General features: G+C 32.7%; 2 protein-coding genes across 2 annotated transcripts; both read right to left on the reverse strand.

Annotated features, from left to right (window-relative positions):
• Positions 1-68: 68 nt before the first annotated feature.
• Positions 69-2,923, reverse strand: LOC18042105 (putative UDP-glucuronate:xylan alpha-glucuronosyltransferase 4). The gene is made up of 2 exons (XM_006433243.2): positions 2,043-2,923; positions 69-1,031 (listed from the first exon to the last, which is right to left on the reverse strand). Exons 1-2 carry the CDS (start codon positions 2,872-2,874, stop codon positions 91-93), a joined length of 1,773 nt encoding a protein of 590 aa, XP_006433306.1. The 5' UTR covers positions 2,875-2,923; the 3' UTR covers positions 69-90.
• Positions 2,924-8,082: 5,159 nt separating this feature from the next.
• On the reverse strand, positions 8,083-10,453 carry LOC112098173 (putative disease resistance protein RGA3). The gene is made up of 3 exons (XM_024183815.1): positions 9,049-10,453; positions 8,221-8,637; positions 8,083-8,126 (listed from the first exon to the last, which is right to left on the reverse strand). Exons 1-3 carry the CDS (start codon positions 10,451-10,453, stop codon positions 8,083-8,085), a joined length of 1,866 nt encoding a protein of 621 aa, XP_024039583.1.
• Positions 10,454-20,659: the final 10,206 nt, after the last annotated feature.

Genomic DNA, 20,659 nt, shown 5'->3' on the forward strand with positions numbered 1-20,659 from the left:
CTTCTTTGCTTTCAGTTTTCTTGATCAGAACAAACAGCATAAATAAATGATGCTATATTAAAAAAAAAAATTAAAAATTTCACTCGCCCTTCATTTGTTATCAACAATATGATATTGCCTGGGATCTTTCGGCTTGATCTTCCAGTGCCCATTAGCCAGATTTGCATTCTCAGCTATTCTTCTCCATTTCTTAATCCTTTTATCTATATGCTTTGTTAATGCACAGTACTGTTGCAATTTCTTAGGCATTGCATCATAAACTTGCCACCATTCATTATGAGCTGAATCACTGGCAAATATATGGCGACTCACCATGTCCCAATTGCAATCATAGTCCTTGTAACACATCCATGGCTTTAACCCCAGATAATGAATTGCATAAAGACCATCACCCACTTGATGTTCCTTATCGTCTTGCTTTGAAAACACCTTCAAATGGTTTATTTTCTTAGGCAACCTATGCCACCATGTGAACACTTCGTTAAGAAATCCCTGGTCACCTCCATTGTATGACGAAACCTTAAAGCTTTTGAGCATCATATCTTCAAACTTGCACAATGATGGCTCAATCACCATCACCCCAGAATTGAACAACACTTTGTCATTACCTGCTGCTGATAATTCAGGGTAAAAGAAGAATTCATCGATGTTTTTGAGTACTAAAAGATCAGAATCAATAAAGATAATTTTATCATATTCAATGAGTTGCCATACTCTAAGCTTGCTGTAATTCCACTCATTGTATGAATCTTTCTTGGCAAATGGGCTACGTATGCGCGAAATCCACTTGGTTTTCCATCCGGCAGCTCTCAGGCCACGGAGAGACTTGCCACTTATTGATTTATCATGAAGGAGAACGAGATCTCTAGTCGAGTTTTTTTGGATTATGCTTTGCGCTAAAGCTATTGCACCACATACATAAGCTTCTGATGAATGTAGAACTGTTACATAAGCTTCTCTTTGATGGTACGTTGTGTAGTTCAGTTTTGCTAGTCTCGCTTGTGACATAAAATATCTCCATATTTCTTTGCCTGTAAATCAAAATAAAAACACTCAAATATTAATTTCAGGTTAATTTTGCAAAATTAAGAAAAATGAATTACATATGAAGGTTTTGAAGAAGTCGTGGCGTCCGGATTAGGTTATACTTTCACGGAAATTGAAAGTACAATTCTCTAATGCCACATAAGTCTTAATTAGGAAATTGATTTATGTTGGCTGAGTTACCAAATTTTGATGCCTTGGCAAATTTTCACACAATCAGAATCATGACTGCTGCCTGTATACATTCTGTGTCTGTAGATTATTACAACTCTTTAAGGATATCAAAATTGAAGAACCGGTCAGATTTAAACCAATTACACCTGTGCATGAGTTGTGCATATTTAATTTGGATTTGTCTCATTTATTAATGCTCAACGAATAATTTACTAAAATTTGAAACTAAAGAAAGCAGTAAATTAATGACCCACCATGACCAGATAAATCACCCACTAACCTTTTTTTTTTTTTTTTTCCTCAGAACACCTCAAATTTCCGAAGAAAAAATAAATAAAATCTCCTGCATCCATTTCTTGTGAACATTTTATATTTTTTTATGCAACAAGCTTTCATTAAAATTTAAGACTCTATCCTCTAGAATAAACTCCAAAACATATCGATTAAAATCATAATATTTTCGTTCTCAATATAGATTCGCCTATATAAGCGACCATTAAAGTAGGAAAAAAAAATAACAATAAGAGCTTAAATACTACTTCGTAAATAATCAAGAAATATGACAAGCAACAAGAACAACAACTACAAATTCATAAAGATTTTTACGAAATTTTAAGTCACATTTTAATGCATATAACATTGTAAAATTCTTGGAACTGAGTACAAACAGTAAGTTAGCATTTGGTTAGAAAATTGTACAGGGGATTTTCTTCTTCAAGTGATGACCAAATTTTCTTCAGTTTCCAAACTACTCGCTATCTAAAACACAACCAAAATGTTTTCGAGAAACCAGGGAAAAAAGAAGAAGAAGAAGCAAAACTCACCAGTTTGAGCAAAAGCAGAAGCAATTTGGCATGACCCAACAGGCATCAATACTTTATGTTTCAATCTCCTCAAGTCAGGCTTATAAACCCAATAATCCCCTGCATGCTCCACAAGATCATCACACCTGAACATCTCCACCATGGCCCCACAAGAACCCACAAAGACAACGTACACCGGCCGATCAACATCAGGTTTCAACCACCCACTCTCCACCGCTAGATTCGCCACCACGAGATTCACTTGCAACCTAAACACATCCCTCATCCCACCACCTGCATCTCCATCTCCTCGGCAGGGAACCCTAGCCACTATCACGTCGAGGTACGGGTAATCCTGCGCCGGCATGGGTATCTCCGGGCACGCCGGTGGGGCCCACTTGTGATCTTCATCAATCCACTCCGGGAAAAAGTCTTCCCACTTTTTATCCTCACCCACATGGTCGAAACGTACGTGAACAGTTTCAACATGCAAGTCACCACGTACGCTATTATAATCATCATCGTCGTCGTCGTTTATATTTACTAAACCAACTTTAATTTTGTGACCGTTGATGTGTTTTTCGACAATATCGAGCCATTTGGGTCTGTGTAATAAGTGGTTAGTATTATATTTATCATTTGGCTCGTAAGCCAAATGGGGTTGTTGTTTAGGTTTGAACGACAAAACTACAAGGAAAAGCGAGAAGGAGAGGAGAAGAAGAGAGATTATGAAGAGCTTTTGACTGAAATTTGTGGGTTTGTTAGAAGAAGATGATGATGAAGCTGCAGCCATTTGATTGAATTTTGCTTCACGTCTTTGTTGAAAGTTGAAAGATTTGTTTTGAGTCGACATTGTGTTTTAAGTTATATCCAACGCATCGAATTGGAATGAAAAGATTGCATTGCAGCACGTTGAGCGTTGTCAAATTGTCTTCTTATGTGTAGGTATTTTATTTTCACACGCATTTGATGCGCGTGGGTAGGTTTACTAAATGTATTTCCTTTTTTATTATTATTAAGATTAAAATGTACTTCTAAGTTGTTGAATTAGGCTTCTGTTATCTTATATAACAAGGCAACAAACATAATACACTTGTTATCCATTTCCAACCCTCCACAAATTTTATTATTTTTATCTTATATTTCCGTAGCCATTAGATTTTTATCAAACAATTGTTATTTACTTATATTTGTTACCTTATTTTGCAAGGTAACAAAACCCGTCAAATTATGAATAAAATCTTTTACGCTACACAAAAAAATTATTTAGTGCACGTAAGAGAAAAGTTATTTGTATAAGATTAGATATACATAACTTGATGGAAATGAAATAATATAATTGTAAAAATTAACAAAGTAAAATAAATTATACGCAACTATCTAAAACTTATAAATTCTTATAAATTCTTACTCTTTGTATATGGTAAGGTAAGAAATTTGAGATCCATCTTCAGTTCGAAAAAAAATTATGTCCAAACTCAAAGTCTTTCCTTAGTGAAGCAAAGAAATTCGTACCAACATTATGATCATATAAGCAAATTATTCGTGACCAACAATAAGAAAATTATGTATCATACATAAGTCAATAATGAGATTTTTTTAAAAAAAAGTTAATTATAGTATAATTGAATGGTAACTTAATTTTCACCTACCCATGTGAGCTAAGTGGTACATACGAATGAGATTTTTTGAATAATAACAAAAAGTGCAATAAAATATACTTATCTAAACTAAACGCTACATAAAAAGTTCCTTTTATATACTACTCTCTCTCTTTCCCCTCTACAATCTAGGTATTTTTTTTAAGTTCATTTTTTAAAAATTGGAGAGTGGATTAAATATAAATCGATTTTTTTTAGCCTTTACCTCCCTTAAAATTCAAAATCTATTAGCTAGTTAAATAAAAGTACTTGAAAATTATTTGACTAAATCATTGAGGGCATAATTTAGACACTGATAAATAGTTAAAAGTTTTCAATTAAATATGATCATCTAATGGTGTTCTTAAAGTTCCGTAATCACAGTCAGTACAATGGTTCTATCAAATGAAATATTTCTATACAAAATCAATTTCTTTTTTATCATATGGAATTAATCGATTTGGAATTGTGGATTTTTAATAGATATAATAAATACCCCAAGTATTTTGATAATATTCTAAAATTATCGTTGAGTTAGTGTGTGGCTTCGGGAGTCACTGTCATGAACTTGGTCAGTCTAACAAATATAACGTAACTCATGGTATCATCAAAATATGTGCAACCTGCTCAGTAGAAACCAAATCAGATTAGGGAAATTATCTCTGTTGTCTTGGTCAATCTTTTGTGACTTCATCAATAGACATAACATGTAGCCACGCCACAACTTTTAATTTTAATTGGAATGCTTAGAAGTCTATTAAAAATTATAATGTAACCTAACTAAGAATAATATCAATTTTTCTATTTTAATATAATATTTAATTAAACTATTGCCATTATTGCACTTAGTCATGGCTCATATGTGGATCCACTAATTGTTTCGCACCGTTGATTGATTGAGGGACGGTCAAGATTTGATTAAATATTGGAATTGGTATGCGATCTCATTAAAGTTGACTTCTAAAATTGCATTCTCAATTATTCAGATTTAAAAAACAAGAATGATAATATGATAGTTACGTTTTAATATTCTACGTTTGAAATATTATGTTTCTTCTCAAAGCTGCAAATCTCATTTACATTACCTGGTCAAAGACTTCTTGACATAAATTATTTATGCTATTAATTCAGTTAGTTAAGGATATACTTTAAATGATATGACATTTAATCAACCAACGATACAACATATATCGATTTAATATTAAGATATCTAAACATAATGAGACGACAAGATCAATACTCAACATACAATTTATTTTTAATACAATTTCTTTCATAAATATTGATACATTAATAATATTGCATCAATGTCATGTCACTTGGTTTACTTTATTTACTTATTACTTAACTCTTTTAGTATCCATACGTCACTCATTAAACTCGTATGTATTTTGTATGCATAGAATTCATAGAGTTCAACTCTTGTGCATGAACTTAGGATTTCTCTATTAAGTTTACTTGGATATGATTATATTGTTGTTCTAGTTTATGACCTCTTCTAATTTTTTTTCGATTACATATGATTTTCATTAAATCACAACTCTAGTTGGCATTTCACATCACCCGCAATTGATTAGTTGCTTTCTAATCCAACAAAATTAATATGGAAAGAAATAAATGGCAACCGATAAATATTCCAACATTATGTATTACGCTGAAGATTAAGCCAATCCCACTACTACAAAACTGAATTTCTTTGACAGAATGCTTTTTCACATGATCATGTATGTGTCAAAGTTTTGTGACAAATATATTATTTTGCTGATGTCGCAAACACAATCCTTTCAAAATCTTTAGAGGCCTTGAAATTTTGATTATCTATAAGAGAATAGTTACAAAATTCTGTCACTAATAGTAAGTTAAGTGATTCTTGATAGAATACTATCAAAACATTTATATAAAATCTCACATTTTAATATTTTACAAAAATGTGTTTTAAATATTTTCATTTTTTTGACATAATTCTATCAATGAACTTTCTTTTTAAATTTTTAATTCCACTTAGGCATTGAAAATGACATAGTTTTAAAAGATTTCAATGACTTAACTGATGTGAATATATCTTTAATAAGTCAACGACAAAATTCTATCAAATAAAATTTACTATTTTATTTATTTTATGTTGCCACATCAATAAATTAAAATGATGACATTTCATACGCTCAAAAAAGAAAAACTTATGTAGGCTAAATTCATCACCTTATCAGATAAACAAAGGCCTGCTCAACCAATAAGAATTTGCCATCTAAAAAGTTTAATGGGTCTTTCAAAAAGCCTGACTTGAGTCTGAGCTTGAGTATTTCAGGTCTAATCTAATAAGCAAGTTTATAAATTATAAATTTATGAAATACAATGAAAAAGGTTTTAAAAAAAAAAAGAAAAATGTTTTAAAAAATTAAAGTATAAATATGAGGTTTTACAATTAAAATATCAAATAGTGGCAAAATGAGCGCCCAAAAAGTGCGGCAAATTAAAATTATTCAAAATTTATCTCTTCAATCCCTTTTTTTTTTTTATTTTAGAGGGAAATTTTTTTTATGTACCACTGAAATAAAATTAACCCAAAAACATTCTGTAATTGAAAGCTTGGAACGAATTTCACGCCTCTCGCCTTCTCTTTCACGCATTTCGCATTCCATTTTCGCATTAACACATAAAAGGAGACACAAATGGAATAATTAGAGAGAGGGATGAGATTCCATTTATTGTTTGGTTATAAAGTACTGGAAATGAAACATGAGAAAATAATTGAGTGTTTTTTTTTTTGTTAACATAAAAATACGTATTTTCTGTATTTGATATTTAACAGAAAATTCAAAGTAAAATCAAATCCATTTGTAATATAAGTTCACTTCATTCATAAAATTAAACATATAAAATAAAATTTATAAACGTTACTTATACAAATACATATTACCATTCAAAATAATAAAAATTTGGCATTGGAAACAATTTTTGAAAAAAAAAAAATTTTAATGGAGAAAGGAATTGTGGAGGGAAAGTTTGATAGAAGATGCACACTAGCTAGTTTTGGAATTATGTATACCGTCAGTCATTTTATTAAAAAAAATGAAAATAATTTGATCAGCCACCAGAGTTTTACTTCAGTGATTTTCTCAATACGACGTACGGTCCTCAGAACCTTATCATGATGCATGTGTATTCTAAGCTTCACGACATCATATTAAAAACGTTTAGCTATGACTATAATTTGAAATTTGACTCATTTTTATGTAAAATTTATAGACCCACCGATTCACCTTTTTTTTTTTATGTTATGATCATTTAGGCATGTTATATTTTAATTATGACTCCATGTGAAATCAAAATTTAAATTTCACCATCTTTTATAGGATTTGATTATGATAATCAAATAATGGAATAAACACATACAAAGGCAAAAAAATGAAAAAGTGTACAAATGACAATAAGCTCTCAGATGAGCACAAAAAAAAAAAGAAAGAAAAAAAAAAGAAACACCAATCTCAACACTCAAAATCAATCAATCCCCAGCAGTTTGGCCTCACAAGAGCTCTCTCTGTGTTGTGCTTTCCCTCATTCATTCTCTTTACAAATACAAAGGCTTGCAAAAAAAAAAAAACAAACAAAACGAATTACTGAAAACATACATAACAGATCAAAAAAGCACGCGCCGCGCCCGTCCCCCAATTCCTGCTCTGCGACAAATGAATCAGTTACACAAATATATCTAATTTTAATGGACATTGTTAAATTAATGAAGAAGAGCAGAGAGCAAACGAGAAGGAAAGCGTATGCAAATTATAATTACTAACCAGAGTTATTAGCACCATTAGATATATATATATATATCCCTGCTGAATCCCCTCCTCTGTTCACCATTCGTTTCTAAAATGGATTAAAAAAATAACCACTAATTAATTTTAATTAAAATAGAGTGAGACACGCAATGCATGCAGGAGATCTAGAAAGCAATTACCCGTCGCGGTAGGTATTGATGATTTTGGGAATGTGGCGTATCTTAGGCCAGTCCTCTCCTGTCTCCTCGCTGCAACGTTCTCCTAAAATATGACATCCCCCAATCAACAATTCCTGCAGTGTTGTCTTCTGAAGCAGGTGATCGGGCAGTGCTTTTAATTTAGGGCATGACACAATTTCCAAGTAAGAAAGACGTGGCATGATTATGATTTCTCCCTTTATTGCAGTCCCGCAATCCCACTCTTCCAGTTCTTCCATATATTCAAATTCCAGATGTTTCAATTTGGGAAAGGCAATAACTGAGGAGCCATCCGTATCACTTTCTACTCCCAGAAATTCATTACCCACTCTTTTCACACTTTTCATTCCTTCAATATGAAGAGATTCAAGGGATGGCAATTTTCCCAAAGGAGGCAAATGCTCACAATTTCTGCAATTGTAGAGATATAAGACCCTTAAATTGGTTAATGACGTGATCCAATTTTTGGGGACAACATTCCTCCTGCCTCTGTATTCAGAAATCTCTAATTCCTTTAAATTAGGAGGTGGTCCCAAGGCTTCAAGAAGCCGTTCATCTTCATCCTCCTCATTCTCCCTCCTACCAGCTTGTTCTTCATCCCCATCTCTTAAATGATCAAAATGAAGTCCCAAATGTAAGAGATATTTCTTTTTCTCAAGTTCAGCCCTCGCAGCCTCACCCGCTTCTGACACACCACCCAGCCCACGTATACCACATTGTTGAAGGAAGTTAAGCTTTTTAAGAGACCCAAGGCTACATGCTCTGTCATACCCTCCGCCCACAACAAACTCTCTCACCCTCCGAAGCCTGATTAATTCCCCAATCCCTGCCGGCAAGTATCTTAAAGAATCAGTCCCCTCATTGTGTAAATACATCAGCTTTCTTAACTTCCCAATCCCTCGAGGTAATTCTCTAAGATTTTCACAATCATCAACGTTTAAACGTTCTAAATTATATAACTCACACAACGTCTCGGGTAATTTTTCTATCTTCTTTTGACCTTTCAAATTAAGGTATTTCAAATGTAACAATTTTTCTATATTTGTTGGAATTTCCTTGATGAAATTCTTACACAACCACGGTTCACATACCTTTAATTTTAATGTCCTTAAACAAGTTAATTTATCAAATAATTGAGGTAAAACTTCACTAGACCATGAATATTCATCACTTTTAACTAAGAGGCTACGCAATCCTCGCAATCCTGTAACATTACCCCAAATGGAGATCGGAACCGAAGCCCCCCTACGTAGAGTTAACAGTAAATGGATTTTTTTCTCCCCGAAAGAGCTAATAGCTAACTCTTCACCACTATGAATTTCTACTGTTAAACATTCATTACTACATAAATATTGGGCAAAGTCGTGCACGATATCGTGCATTTTGCAATTAGAGATTTCACCATCATCACCTTTGTCAAAATCCTGAAAGAATGAATGGCTAGCTAAGATGTTGAAATACTCTTCACCAATATCCTCCATCTCTTTGGCTCCTTTCTCACTAAGATAACCTTGTGCCATCCATAGTTCAATTAACTTATGCTTCTGTATTTCATAGTCTTTCGGAAAGACGGCACAATATGAGAAACAACGCTTTACCTTGGAGGGTAATTCTTTGTAACTCAACAATAGAGGGGCTAAAAGGCCTTTCTCAATTGCTTCTAGTTCCCATATCTCACTCTCTAAGATATTTTGCCATTCTTTTTCAGTGTTTTTAGACCGCAAGAGACTAGCAATTGTCTTTGCAGCTAAAGGTAAGCCCTTGCACTTTTTTACAATTTCTCTACCAATTTTTTCTAAATTTTCACGTTTTCCTATGGTCTTACCAGAAATTGCCAACGACTGAAACACCGACCAGCATTCCATTTCAGACAATACATTGACAGAGATAACATGAGTTGATCCCATAATACGGGCAACTGTTTCTTTACGTGTGGTAATTAAAATTTTACTTCCATGGAGACTATTCTTTAAACATTTGTAGAATGGTTCCCACTTATAGTAATCTTCATTCCACACGTCGTCTAAGACAAGAAGAAATTTCTTCCCGGCAACACATTCTTGAATATGTTGCATGAGAGATTGAAACTCTACAAGGTCTTTGGCAGAACCTGGCTTCAGAGACTCAATGATTGCTCTGGCGATCCTGAACTCATCAAATGGCTCTGACACACAGACCCATGTTCTTTTCTCAAAATTTCTTTCAACATCACCGTTGTTGTAGGCAAATTGAGCAAGAGTAGTTTTGCCTATTCCCCCCATCCCAACAAGTGAGATGATAGAGGGGCCTTTCTGTTCTTTACTACCCTCACATAACAACCTATCAACGAGTTCGTTCTTCTCTTTTTCTCTACCAAATATCTCGGACTCATCAATTGAGGAGATACTTGGTACTCGTTGATCCGCTCTCTCATTAGTAACATTCACAACAAAACCAAACATGTCTTTCTGTTTGGCAATATCATCAAGAGTTTCGTTGATTTCTTTTATCTTCAGAGCAATGTCACGACGTAAGACAAGTGGTTTGCAGGCAAAGCAAGATGCAGTAGGAAAGAAGGAACATACCTTCTTCTTAGGCACTCCGTCGATCTGCAGTTTGAGCCTTGCAGTGTTCCACTCACCCAACACGTCTTCCATGTCGTAACATGTGCATCTGAGTTGATCGAGCCAGAGTCTGACAGTTTCCTCCTTCACTTGCCTTTTCTCTGCATCATGGAGCACAGCTTCAATGACGCGGAGACTGCTGGTCAGCTTCTTCACTTCCTTTCCGACACCCGTTACTAGCCTCACTTGTTCCTTCGCCTCTTCAACAGCCATTGAAGTCAGCTGCTCCAAGATAGGGGAAAGGATCGCATCAACCGTGGTGAAAAAGAAAAAGGAGAGAGAGAAGAAATTGATGGTGAATTGTTGCAAAAGTAAGTAGCTAATGCTGAAAGAAATGAAGGAGCTGATAATGTGGTGAAAATGTTGCCGTATTCTTTCAATTCTTATAGTACTGCAAGCAAAATTCTAATTTAGAAATATTTCATTTCAGCCCCTTGTGAAAGAAGCTACGGTTATTATTATTACTTTTTTTTTTTTAATAACAGCAAAGAGTGAAAATGACGTACAGTTGTGGACAGGAAATAATATATATGAAACTGACAAATTTTTCACGCGGCGATTCACGCGGTATATGAAACAGACAAAGTTTTCTATGATCTCTTTTTAAAGAATTGAACAAGTTGTTAGATAATATTTTTGATCGTGTCGTCATATTGAGATTTGGAAGCATTTGCTTTACAATCACCCATGAACTTTATATTTTTTAGATTGTTTGATCTGAATTATAAGTGTTTTATTAGCTTAGAAATACCTTGACCATCTCTTTCTTATTTTCTTCTTCTTCTTTTTTTTTTTTTTTTTAATTTGACTCGTTTGCATAATTAGTTGAAAGGAAAGAATGAACATACTAATAAACTAGGAAAACGCTGCCACATAATATTCTAAGATTCATATCGAACCACTTTATTTAGATTTTTTCATTTTAGCATATGTCTGATAGTGGGAGTTTAGAGTTTAATCTCTAACTTTGCTTGTGAAGTGGGAAAAATCAAATAATCTTTTCAACTCGTTTTTCAACAAAAATAGATCACAATTCATCATCAGTTATTTCTCATTATGTATAAAATGATCAATCTGGAGCTGGATATTCACATATTTTTCTATTTCTAATCATCTCAAAATATATAATATGAACTTTTAAAAAAAAAATCAAATTGTAATAAAGTGACATAAATATTAAAAAATGAAAAGAAAAAGTCAAAAATGTAATGCGGAAAAAAGACAAAACCTTTTTGTTTGTTCTATTCATGGCATCATCTAAATATGAGAAATGATGGGTTGATTGTCATTGTGAACAACCATATAATTGCAAGACGTGAATACCATCAACGTTATAATAATTCATGGACCCATGCATCCTCTGTTTTTCTAATTATTCCGTGTAGAAGGCTAAAGTTTAACGTGTGATTCTCAAATTCATTGTCAAGTGATTTGAACGTTTTAACGGACAGCGCTTACTTTTCTTTTTGAAGGAGCACAATAACAACTTGAAGATTCCTGGAAGTTGCCTGCAGTTCAAATATTTTCTTCAGACGAAAACCGTCAATAATTTCCAAACTTAGAAGATATTTATTTATTTTTTCCCATAACCCACCAAAAACTTTTTCATTTAGTGTAACTTTGTAATTTTCTTAGATGATACTTAAAACTGCTAATACCTTCTAATTATTGTTTTAAAAATCTAAATAATTGCATGCCCAATTAACGGATCAGTAGTGTCAGTTCGACATATTTATTTTTTTAAAAAAAAGAAATACACAGTTGTTTGATGACTCTGGAATTGAACATCAGGAAATAAAGAGAAAAAATAACACACTTTATGACGATCATTGCAGATGACATAACAGATGTAAGTATTTATTGCCAATTAATTGGCATTCTTATTATCAAGTAATTGTTTTAGACTCGAATTCAAAAGCTCTGCTCTGCTCTGCCCTTCGGTAATCCGCCTGTTCAAAAAATAATATTGTTTTAAAAATCTCAGTAACAACATGCCCAATCGATCACACAACGACTTTGTTGAAATTGAAACATTATTGGGAAATTAATGAAGAGTAGAGAGCAATTAGAGAGCTTAATTAAGCTAAACAATTTGATTATTAACTGTCTAGTCTCTCTTGCACCATTCCAGTTATCCTCTGATCGATCACACAATCTAATGCATAATCTATTCTTTAGCGTGCGGCTTTAAACACAGCTGTTATAAACTTGGTCAGCTTAACAAATATAACGTAACATATGATATTATTAAAATATTCAATTATTCTCTTGGAAAGAAGTAAATTCACTCAATTTGAAAAAAGGTTGATAAAGATAAAAATATTTTATATTTTATTACCTAATAATATTAGAATCTTAAGATGCAATTGGCATTGTTTTTGTTTTGGTGTTCTTTGTTTTTTTAACGAATCTTAATAAATATTTTATTAGAATCTTAATAAATATTTTATATTTATAACAGTAGTATTAAAAATAGCCCAATCTCGCAAACCATCAATTAAATTTAAGATAAGTAGTGTTTTATTATTCATTGAGTTATAATCTCTAGTAGTTAAGATTTTTTTGTACGTCATTAACATACCAATAATGATATTCATCATTAAATCTTATTATTTTTTTGCATTTTTTAGGGTGAAATTGTAATTTTCATTTTGGGGGTAAAAATGTCATTTTATTAAGTTTCCGTTAGTTTTCTTAACGGATTCCAAACGGAAGTGGAAAAGTGAAACAAAATGTAACTTTAGGTGGATTCCAGCTAAAAAAAGAAAGAATTGTGTATTTTTGAAAAAGTTGGAAAAAATGGGTGGACGGTGGATATTTTCCCTTCAATTAATTATAGATGCATGAGACTAAGGGTCTATTTTATAGTAAGATGTGGCTTTTTAATTATAACTGTTGTATAATAACAACTGTAACTACTAAAAAAAAAATGAATTATGGGAATCGGGTAAACTTTCATTTGTAAGTATTATGAGTAATTAATAATTTGTAGTTTCGAAAGTAGAAGTACACATTTTTTGACATGCCTTGAAAATCTGTATGTAACCTTATATCTAAATAACTGATCAAGTATATATCAAGTAATTCAAAAATGGGCTGGGACTGATGGTAATTGTAGACGTTTTGAGGATGAGTGATACTATGGGCACTACTCTAGAAACTTTAAAACTCCTTTTCTTTATTTATTCAATCGAGCTCCAACCACTTCCTTCGGCGATCGAGCTCCAGCCACAGCCATTCGCAAATTGCAATCCACAATCCGCGCCTGAAATTGCCATTCACAATCCACAACTCACAGCCATGACTTCACATAGAGAACAACTCCCACAGCCATCACGCGACAGCGAGATCGAGCTCTTTTAACATTCGAAGAGCAGATCTGGTTGCGAAAGTTGATTTTTAATTTGCTTGCGAGCTGAGATATTTCGAATTTTCTCTTTTATTTATTTTTTATTTTTGTAAGTTACTAAGCCAAAAGCTTTGCATAAGCTTCTGCTTCGGTTTTGCTAGTATGAGAAGTAAATTAAGGGACTTTTACTTGTTTATTTATATTTTTGGTAGTTGCTGCAAGTGATTTTTCTTTTTGAATTGTTTTCTTTTGACACTTGTGTTGAACAACGAAGTGTAATTTCGTTAAGAAGAGGATGACAAAATTTGAAGATTGTGAAGCTGCAAATGTTTTTTTTCCCTTTTCATAAATTGCTCATGGTGCAGTCTCCTTTTGCTTGTTGAAGAAACAGTTAAGGGGGTATGTAGTTGGGAAGAAAGAGGAAATGAAAATGAAAAGAGAAAGCAGAAGTTAAGTCCTCAGGTGGCATTTTTTCAATTAAAAAAATTAATGACATCGTTTTCTAAAGCTTCGGGGTTTGACCCGGGGTAAATAGCCGAACTCTTTTCTTTTTGATGGAGCACAATAACAACTTAAAGATTCCTGGAAGTTGCCTGCAGTTCAAATATTTTTCATTTGAACAAAAACCGTCAATAATTTTCAAACTTAGAAGATATTTATTTATTTTTCCCATAACCCACCAAAAACTTTTTCATTTAGTGTAACTTTGTATTTTCTTAGATGATACTTAAAACTGCTAATATCTTCTAATTATTGTTTTAAAAATCCCAATAATTGCATGCCCAATTAACGGATCAGTAGTCTCAGTTCGATATATTTATTAAAAAAAATAAGAAATACAGAGTTGTTTGATGACTCTGGAAATAAAGAGAAAAAATAACACACTTTATGACTATCATTGCGAATGACATAACAGATGCCAGTATTTATTACCAATTAATTGACATTCTTATCAAGTAATTGTTTTAGACTTTAATTCAAAAGCTAAGCTCTGCTCTGCTCTGCCCTTCGGTAATTCCCCTGTTCAAAAAATAATATTGTTTTAAAAATCTCAATAACAACATGCCCAACATATTTTTTTTTAAAAAAAGGATCGAGCAACACCGTAGCTTTTGTCATAACGACTTTGTTGTAACTGAAACAATATTGGGAAATTAATGAAGAGTAGAGAGCAATGAGAAAGCTTAATTAAGCCAAACAATTTTGATTATTAACTCTCTAGTCTCTCTTGCACCATTCCAGTAATCCTCTGATCGATAACACAATCTAATGCATAATCTATTCATTTAATTAATCAATTTGAATATATATATATATATATATATATTTGTTAGAGTGACGCTATTGGCACCCCTCTATATCAATTAAAGAAATATATTTTAAAGGGAGCTGGTAAGTAATTTACAACCCTTCAAACTTACGTGAACAGTAATAGTAATTATAATAAGTGGTGGGATCTAGATCTACTGCATGAATTTTAAAGGAACTATAAATTATTTAACAAAATCTTATTTTAAAACGATTGTGCGGGACACAGCACATGCCAACCCGGGCTTTATCTCTTTTCACTAATCATATATGTAGTGGCAGACATCGGTGGCCAATTAAGGGATGAACACAACCACTCCACCAAGTAAATCTTGACGCGTGTGCTTTTATTTCCAATTATTCTACTGTCTTTTTCTAATTACTTTTATCGCAGAAGTAATTAATTCTGAAGGAAATGAAGGAGCTAATAATGTCGTGAAAGTGCTGCCACATTCTTCCAATTCTTATGCTGCAAGCAAAGCTCCAATTTACAAATATTTCATTTCAAAAGAAGTTATTGTTATTATTATCTTTCTTTATTCTTTTTAATTTTTTTGACCAGTGTGGACTGGAAAATATTGTCAGGTCCTACATCCGCGATTCACGCAGTATATGACCTGATAAATAATACACGGGTCTTATTATGTTACAGTTTTATGTGTGTAATAGCCCATGACCTGATAAATAATTTATTAAGAGAAGTAAAAATTTAATGATTGCATAAATAATTCGGTAACAGAATTCTTTTCACCCGTTATTAATCGCTTGCAGATGACTTACTGAAATTGTAAATATGTTGAACAGTGTTTGACTGTGAAGTGTGAAAAATTAAATAATCTTTACTATTAGTTTTGCAATAATAATAAACAACAAATCATTGTTAATTATTTCTTATTTATTATGTATAAATTGATCTATCCAGAGCTGGATATTTACATATTCTTCTATTTTTGATCATTTTGAAATTTAATAGAATTTTTTTTTAAAAAAAATCAATTTGTAATAAAGTGTCATAGATATTAAAAAATGAATGTTAAGGTCATTATTTATAGAGTTGGCATTTTATGACAAGTCTAGTTAAATTGGAAGTTTATTTATTGCATATCTTGTAATAGAGATTAATTTATTAATTCCCTAATTTAGTCAGATTCTAATTTATTAGGAATATTTGTTTCCTAATTTAATTAGATGTCTATTTTAGCAAGTCAATTAATGGTGGGATTCTATAATTGGCGCATGAGATTTATTTAGAGCAAAAAGTTGGTTCAAATAGGAAGTCTTAAGTTTGGTAAATCCATAGGTTGTAACATCTCAACTTAGTGAATTGTTTTTCATCTGAGTGTGGCCTCGTGGATGTAGGATTGATTAATCTGAACCACGTAAAAATCTCCGTATCATTTATTTTCTACATTTTATTGTGTTTTTTGAAAAATTAATATTTTTTATGCGGATGAACACTAACCGTAAACAGTAAATGTGAACAGCAACCGTGAATAATTGCTGTGAACAGTATCCATAAACAATACTTTTGAAAAAATTAATCTATTTTTGATACATCTAAATTCCTTTCAATGAAAATAGAAAGTCAAAATTGTAATGCTCAAAAAAGACATTAATTGTTGTAACTTAAAAGATATATTCATATAATTTTTCAGTTGTATAATAAATTTTTTTTATATTTTTAATAATTTTATTAAAATTATTATTTAAAATTTATATTCATTATATTATTAAGTTTTATTTTATAATTACAGGTTATGGGATGTAAAGGAGTTTGGGAGCTGTAGCCTTTAGTTGGCTTAGGGAGATGTTAAAGTTTTGAGAAATGCTTAGAAATTTATTTTATATAACACGTTCTCAATTTTATTACTATAAACTTACGCTGTATTGTCTAGTCTTAGTAAGTAACGACTCAATTGGATGTGGGAGGATCCCTTCCGCTTTGACCAAAAAAACTGTTTCGAGGACAGTTTTCTAACTCAACTCAATTGCGGAACAAACAAAGAAACGCTAAGAACATTAATTAAAGTTAACATACAGAGCAAACAAGTCAAGAGCACACACAAGAGGAGACAGACACTTGGCCAAGAAAATAATTGACCAGGGAATTTACAAGGAAACTCTCTTTTCCAGAAGTTACAAGAGCCCTGACACTATTCCTCTCGAGGTCTAGTTCAAGTCGCCCAAGCCTCTCAAGCTCCCTTAAGAACTCTGCTTTCTTGCTGTTCAAGAAAGCGCCTGATTGGAATCACATGCTCCACGTGACATCTGGCATAACTAAATCTGCTGCCGTACCCAGCCAATTTATGGTGCCACTTATGATACCCTGTCTCGTCAGCTTCCGTACCCTGCGTCATCATAGGACCTTACATCTTGGAACCTCCATGAAAGCTGAATCTCTAACAGCCCATCATAAAGATATTAGTTCTAAAATAGGGAAATTACCAAAAATACCTGCGCATTTTGAAATTTGTCAAAAAATGAAGAGTAGAAAGCAATGGGAAAACGTAATTAAACAACCAATTTGATTCCTCGGATCGCTTTCATCTCAGGACTCTTTGTCTTCCCGTGCGTCTTCGATTCCACAGGACAATCTTGGATTGAATTTATACATCAGAAGAAAATATCAGTATGCCCAAAATAAAAAGTTGCTTCCAGTGCAGAAATAAGAGAAATTGACACACCTTTTTCCACCACAGAAGATGGTGTCATATAGAAGTATTCTGTCGCAGACTTAACATACCTATCAAGTAATTAATAATTCCTACTTTAAAAAGTAGAGCAATTGGATATCTAATCCGAAAATTCAAGATATAATAACTCTTGAAAATTATATATTCATATACATGTTAGTAGCGTGATGCTACCAATATTCGCACCTTTAGCATTCAAACACTTGATCATTGAAAGAATTTAAGAAAAATGTTGATTGGTTACTGACATTAACATAACATAAAATTTGATCCACAATTTACTCAATTTCTGAGTTGGCTTACCAAAAGTATTGTAGCAGAAATAACCAAATCAACCCAGGTCCTTATATGGAGCCCCTGCGCGTCAATTAAAGTAAAAGCTCGATCCTCTGTTATCCGAAATGGTCAAACAAATATTAAACCAAAATGTTGAAGTCTCTTTCTTTTGCAATTCTAGCTCTAACTGATGAGATTGATGGAAAAGAATAACCAACATTAAGATTAATTTTTATTTCAATTACTAGGAAATAGAGAATTAAATGGAATTCTCTCAGTAAAGCTCACCAATATCTGTCTCCGTCATCACATAGATATATCAGACTAGCTATCTAATCCTTTTATTTTATTTTTTTCCTTTTTCATTCAACAGCTTCAGCATATAACAAGAAAGCTTGGGCTCCTACAATGCTTAGGCCTCTTCACGATTAAGTACTCGTACGGTAGCGCAAGTAGCAGGCCTGGCACCTCTCTGGATCTGCCAGAGAATAAATCTTTACACATGCCCCCTGAAAATCTGTTACATAAATTATGTCCTAATAATCAGCAATAATTCAAAGATGCGGATAAAAAAGCACTATAATGTACAAACATACACCTCGTTCATATTTTTTGTATCACATGAGGCATAAACTCCTCAAGAGTCAAGTCCGACATTTAATTCAACCCATAAACTTGTGCTTGTAGCCCGCATAAATGGTTAAACAAATATTATATTTTCGACTTGAAGATTGGATTACAAATATATAATAGGAAAGTAAAATGGAGGAGGAGAAAGAAATTACCTGTAGTAGTTGAGAAATTACTGCCAAAAATAGAATTACCCGTAGGAATTTTATTTGGTTAGTAATTGAGAAAGAAATTACCTTAGGTGATGGCTGAAAGGAATTTAGATCTATCATAAATAGATGTAAGCAATTAAAAACTAAAAATTAATTACTTAATTAATTTTTTTGGAAATACTGTTCACTGTTACTGTTTACGGTTCTGTTCACCACAACTGTTTACCGTTACTGTTCATCCGCATAAAAAATATTAATTTTCCAAAAACACAATAAAATGCAGAAAATAAATGACACAGAGATATTTACGTGGTTCAGATTAATCAATCCTACATCCACGAGGCCACGCCAAGATGAAAAGTAATTCACTAAGTTGAGATGTTACAACCTATGGATTTACCAAACTTAAGACTCTCACTTATAGTTTATCACCATACAGTTTACTCAACCTTGGACTGAATCTGCTTCTCTTAAATAATTGCTACCCCTCTTGATCCACGATTCTCAAGGCACTTCGCAAAGTGATCAATAGCAATTCTTCAATTCTTCAACGTCTAGTGATCCAAGATCCACATAGAGTCTCAACAGAGATGAAAAGAAGATAATAAAACAAATCAACACAACATGGTGCGCCAAATTCGGATTCTCTGGGGAGGAGGCCGAATTATTGCTTCTCTGCTTTATGCTTTGCATTGTGCCTGTCTTCAATTGTGAAATACCTCTATTTATATAGGCACTAGGGTTTCACCAAAATAGAAAGTTTGAAAAGACTTAGATACTTTCCAAATAAGAGTTTCTTTCCTCTTATAATTCCTATGAATCTGAATAGGAATAAATATGATCTTCTTGCATTACTTGTCTCCTAAGAAATATCTAGAGCATTTAATGACTTCTTGTTTGAACTAACTTCTTGCTCTAAATAAATCTCATGCGCCAATAATAAAACACCACCATTAATTGACTTGCTAAAATACACATTTAATTAAATTAGGAAACAAATATTCCTAATAAATTGGAATCTCACTAAATTAGAGAATTAATAAATTAATCCCTATTACAAGATATGCAATAAATAAACTTCCAATTTAAGTAGACTTGTCATAAAATGTCAACTCTATAAATAATGGAATTAACAATGGCTATGGTACTTGCGGTACTCGTTTTAAAAATCCTCAAGGTTCGAATTTGACATATTGGTGATTGATTAGGATGCTGGGAATGTGGCATATCTTGGGGCAGTCCTCTCTTGTTTCCTTTCCATGATGTTCTTCTAAAACAGAACATGAACTAATATCCGAATCCTGTAGTGTTGTTTGTTGTGCGCGGAATGCGGAATCAAGCGCACCAAAAAATCACAGAAAAATAAAGGACACAAAATTTAACTCAGATACTATCTATGAATAATATAACACAGTACCTCACTTCATGCAAGCTTTGATATATTATTCCTTCTATCTATTTATCCACTGCTAATTGTTTTATAAAAAATTTGGTGCACTGTAGTGAACCCAATAACTCCTAGCTAGAAGCAACAATGTCCAATTAAGCCGCTGATACAATCAATCAAACAATAAGGAAAGGATCAACAACACAAAAAGCACACGCAAGGCACAAAGATTTACATGATATATCCACAGGTGGTGATGCTGGTATCCACTGTACGTGTGATGAAAACAAGTGTATATATATAAAGAACACTACCTGTCTCCTCACAATAACCCCCTAGAACACAAGCGCAAATAAAAATGAGCCAATTCCTGCTCTGCTGTGCCCTCATGTACGTAACTCCTCTGCTAAGAAATATTGCCTTAAAATATCGGTAGCATATGCATGCATGACCAGCAAATCAATTAGACATATAAAATTATCAACCACACAGGAAATCAGCAAATCAGTGGTTTCATGAATTTGTAATATTTGAACATCAGAATATGAAGAGTACAGGGCAATGGGAAAAAGTAATTAACCATCCAAATAAATTTAAATCCAAATAAGATAAGTAACGTATGAA

This window comes from Citrus clementina, unplaced genomic scaffold (assembly GCF_000493195.1).
Source record: "Citrus clementina cultivar Clemenules unplaced genomic scaffold, Citrus_clementina_v1.0 scaffold_5, whole genome shotgun sequence".
NCBI classification, from domain to species: Eukaryota; Viridiplantae; Streptophyta; class Magnoliopsida; order Sapindales; family Rutaceae; genus Citrus; species Citrus x clementina.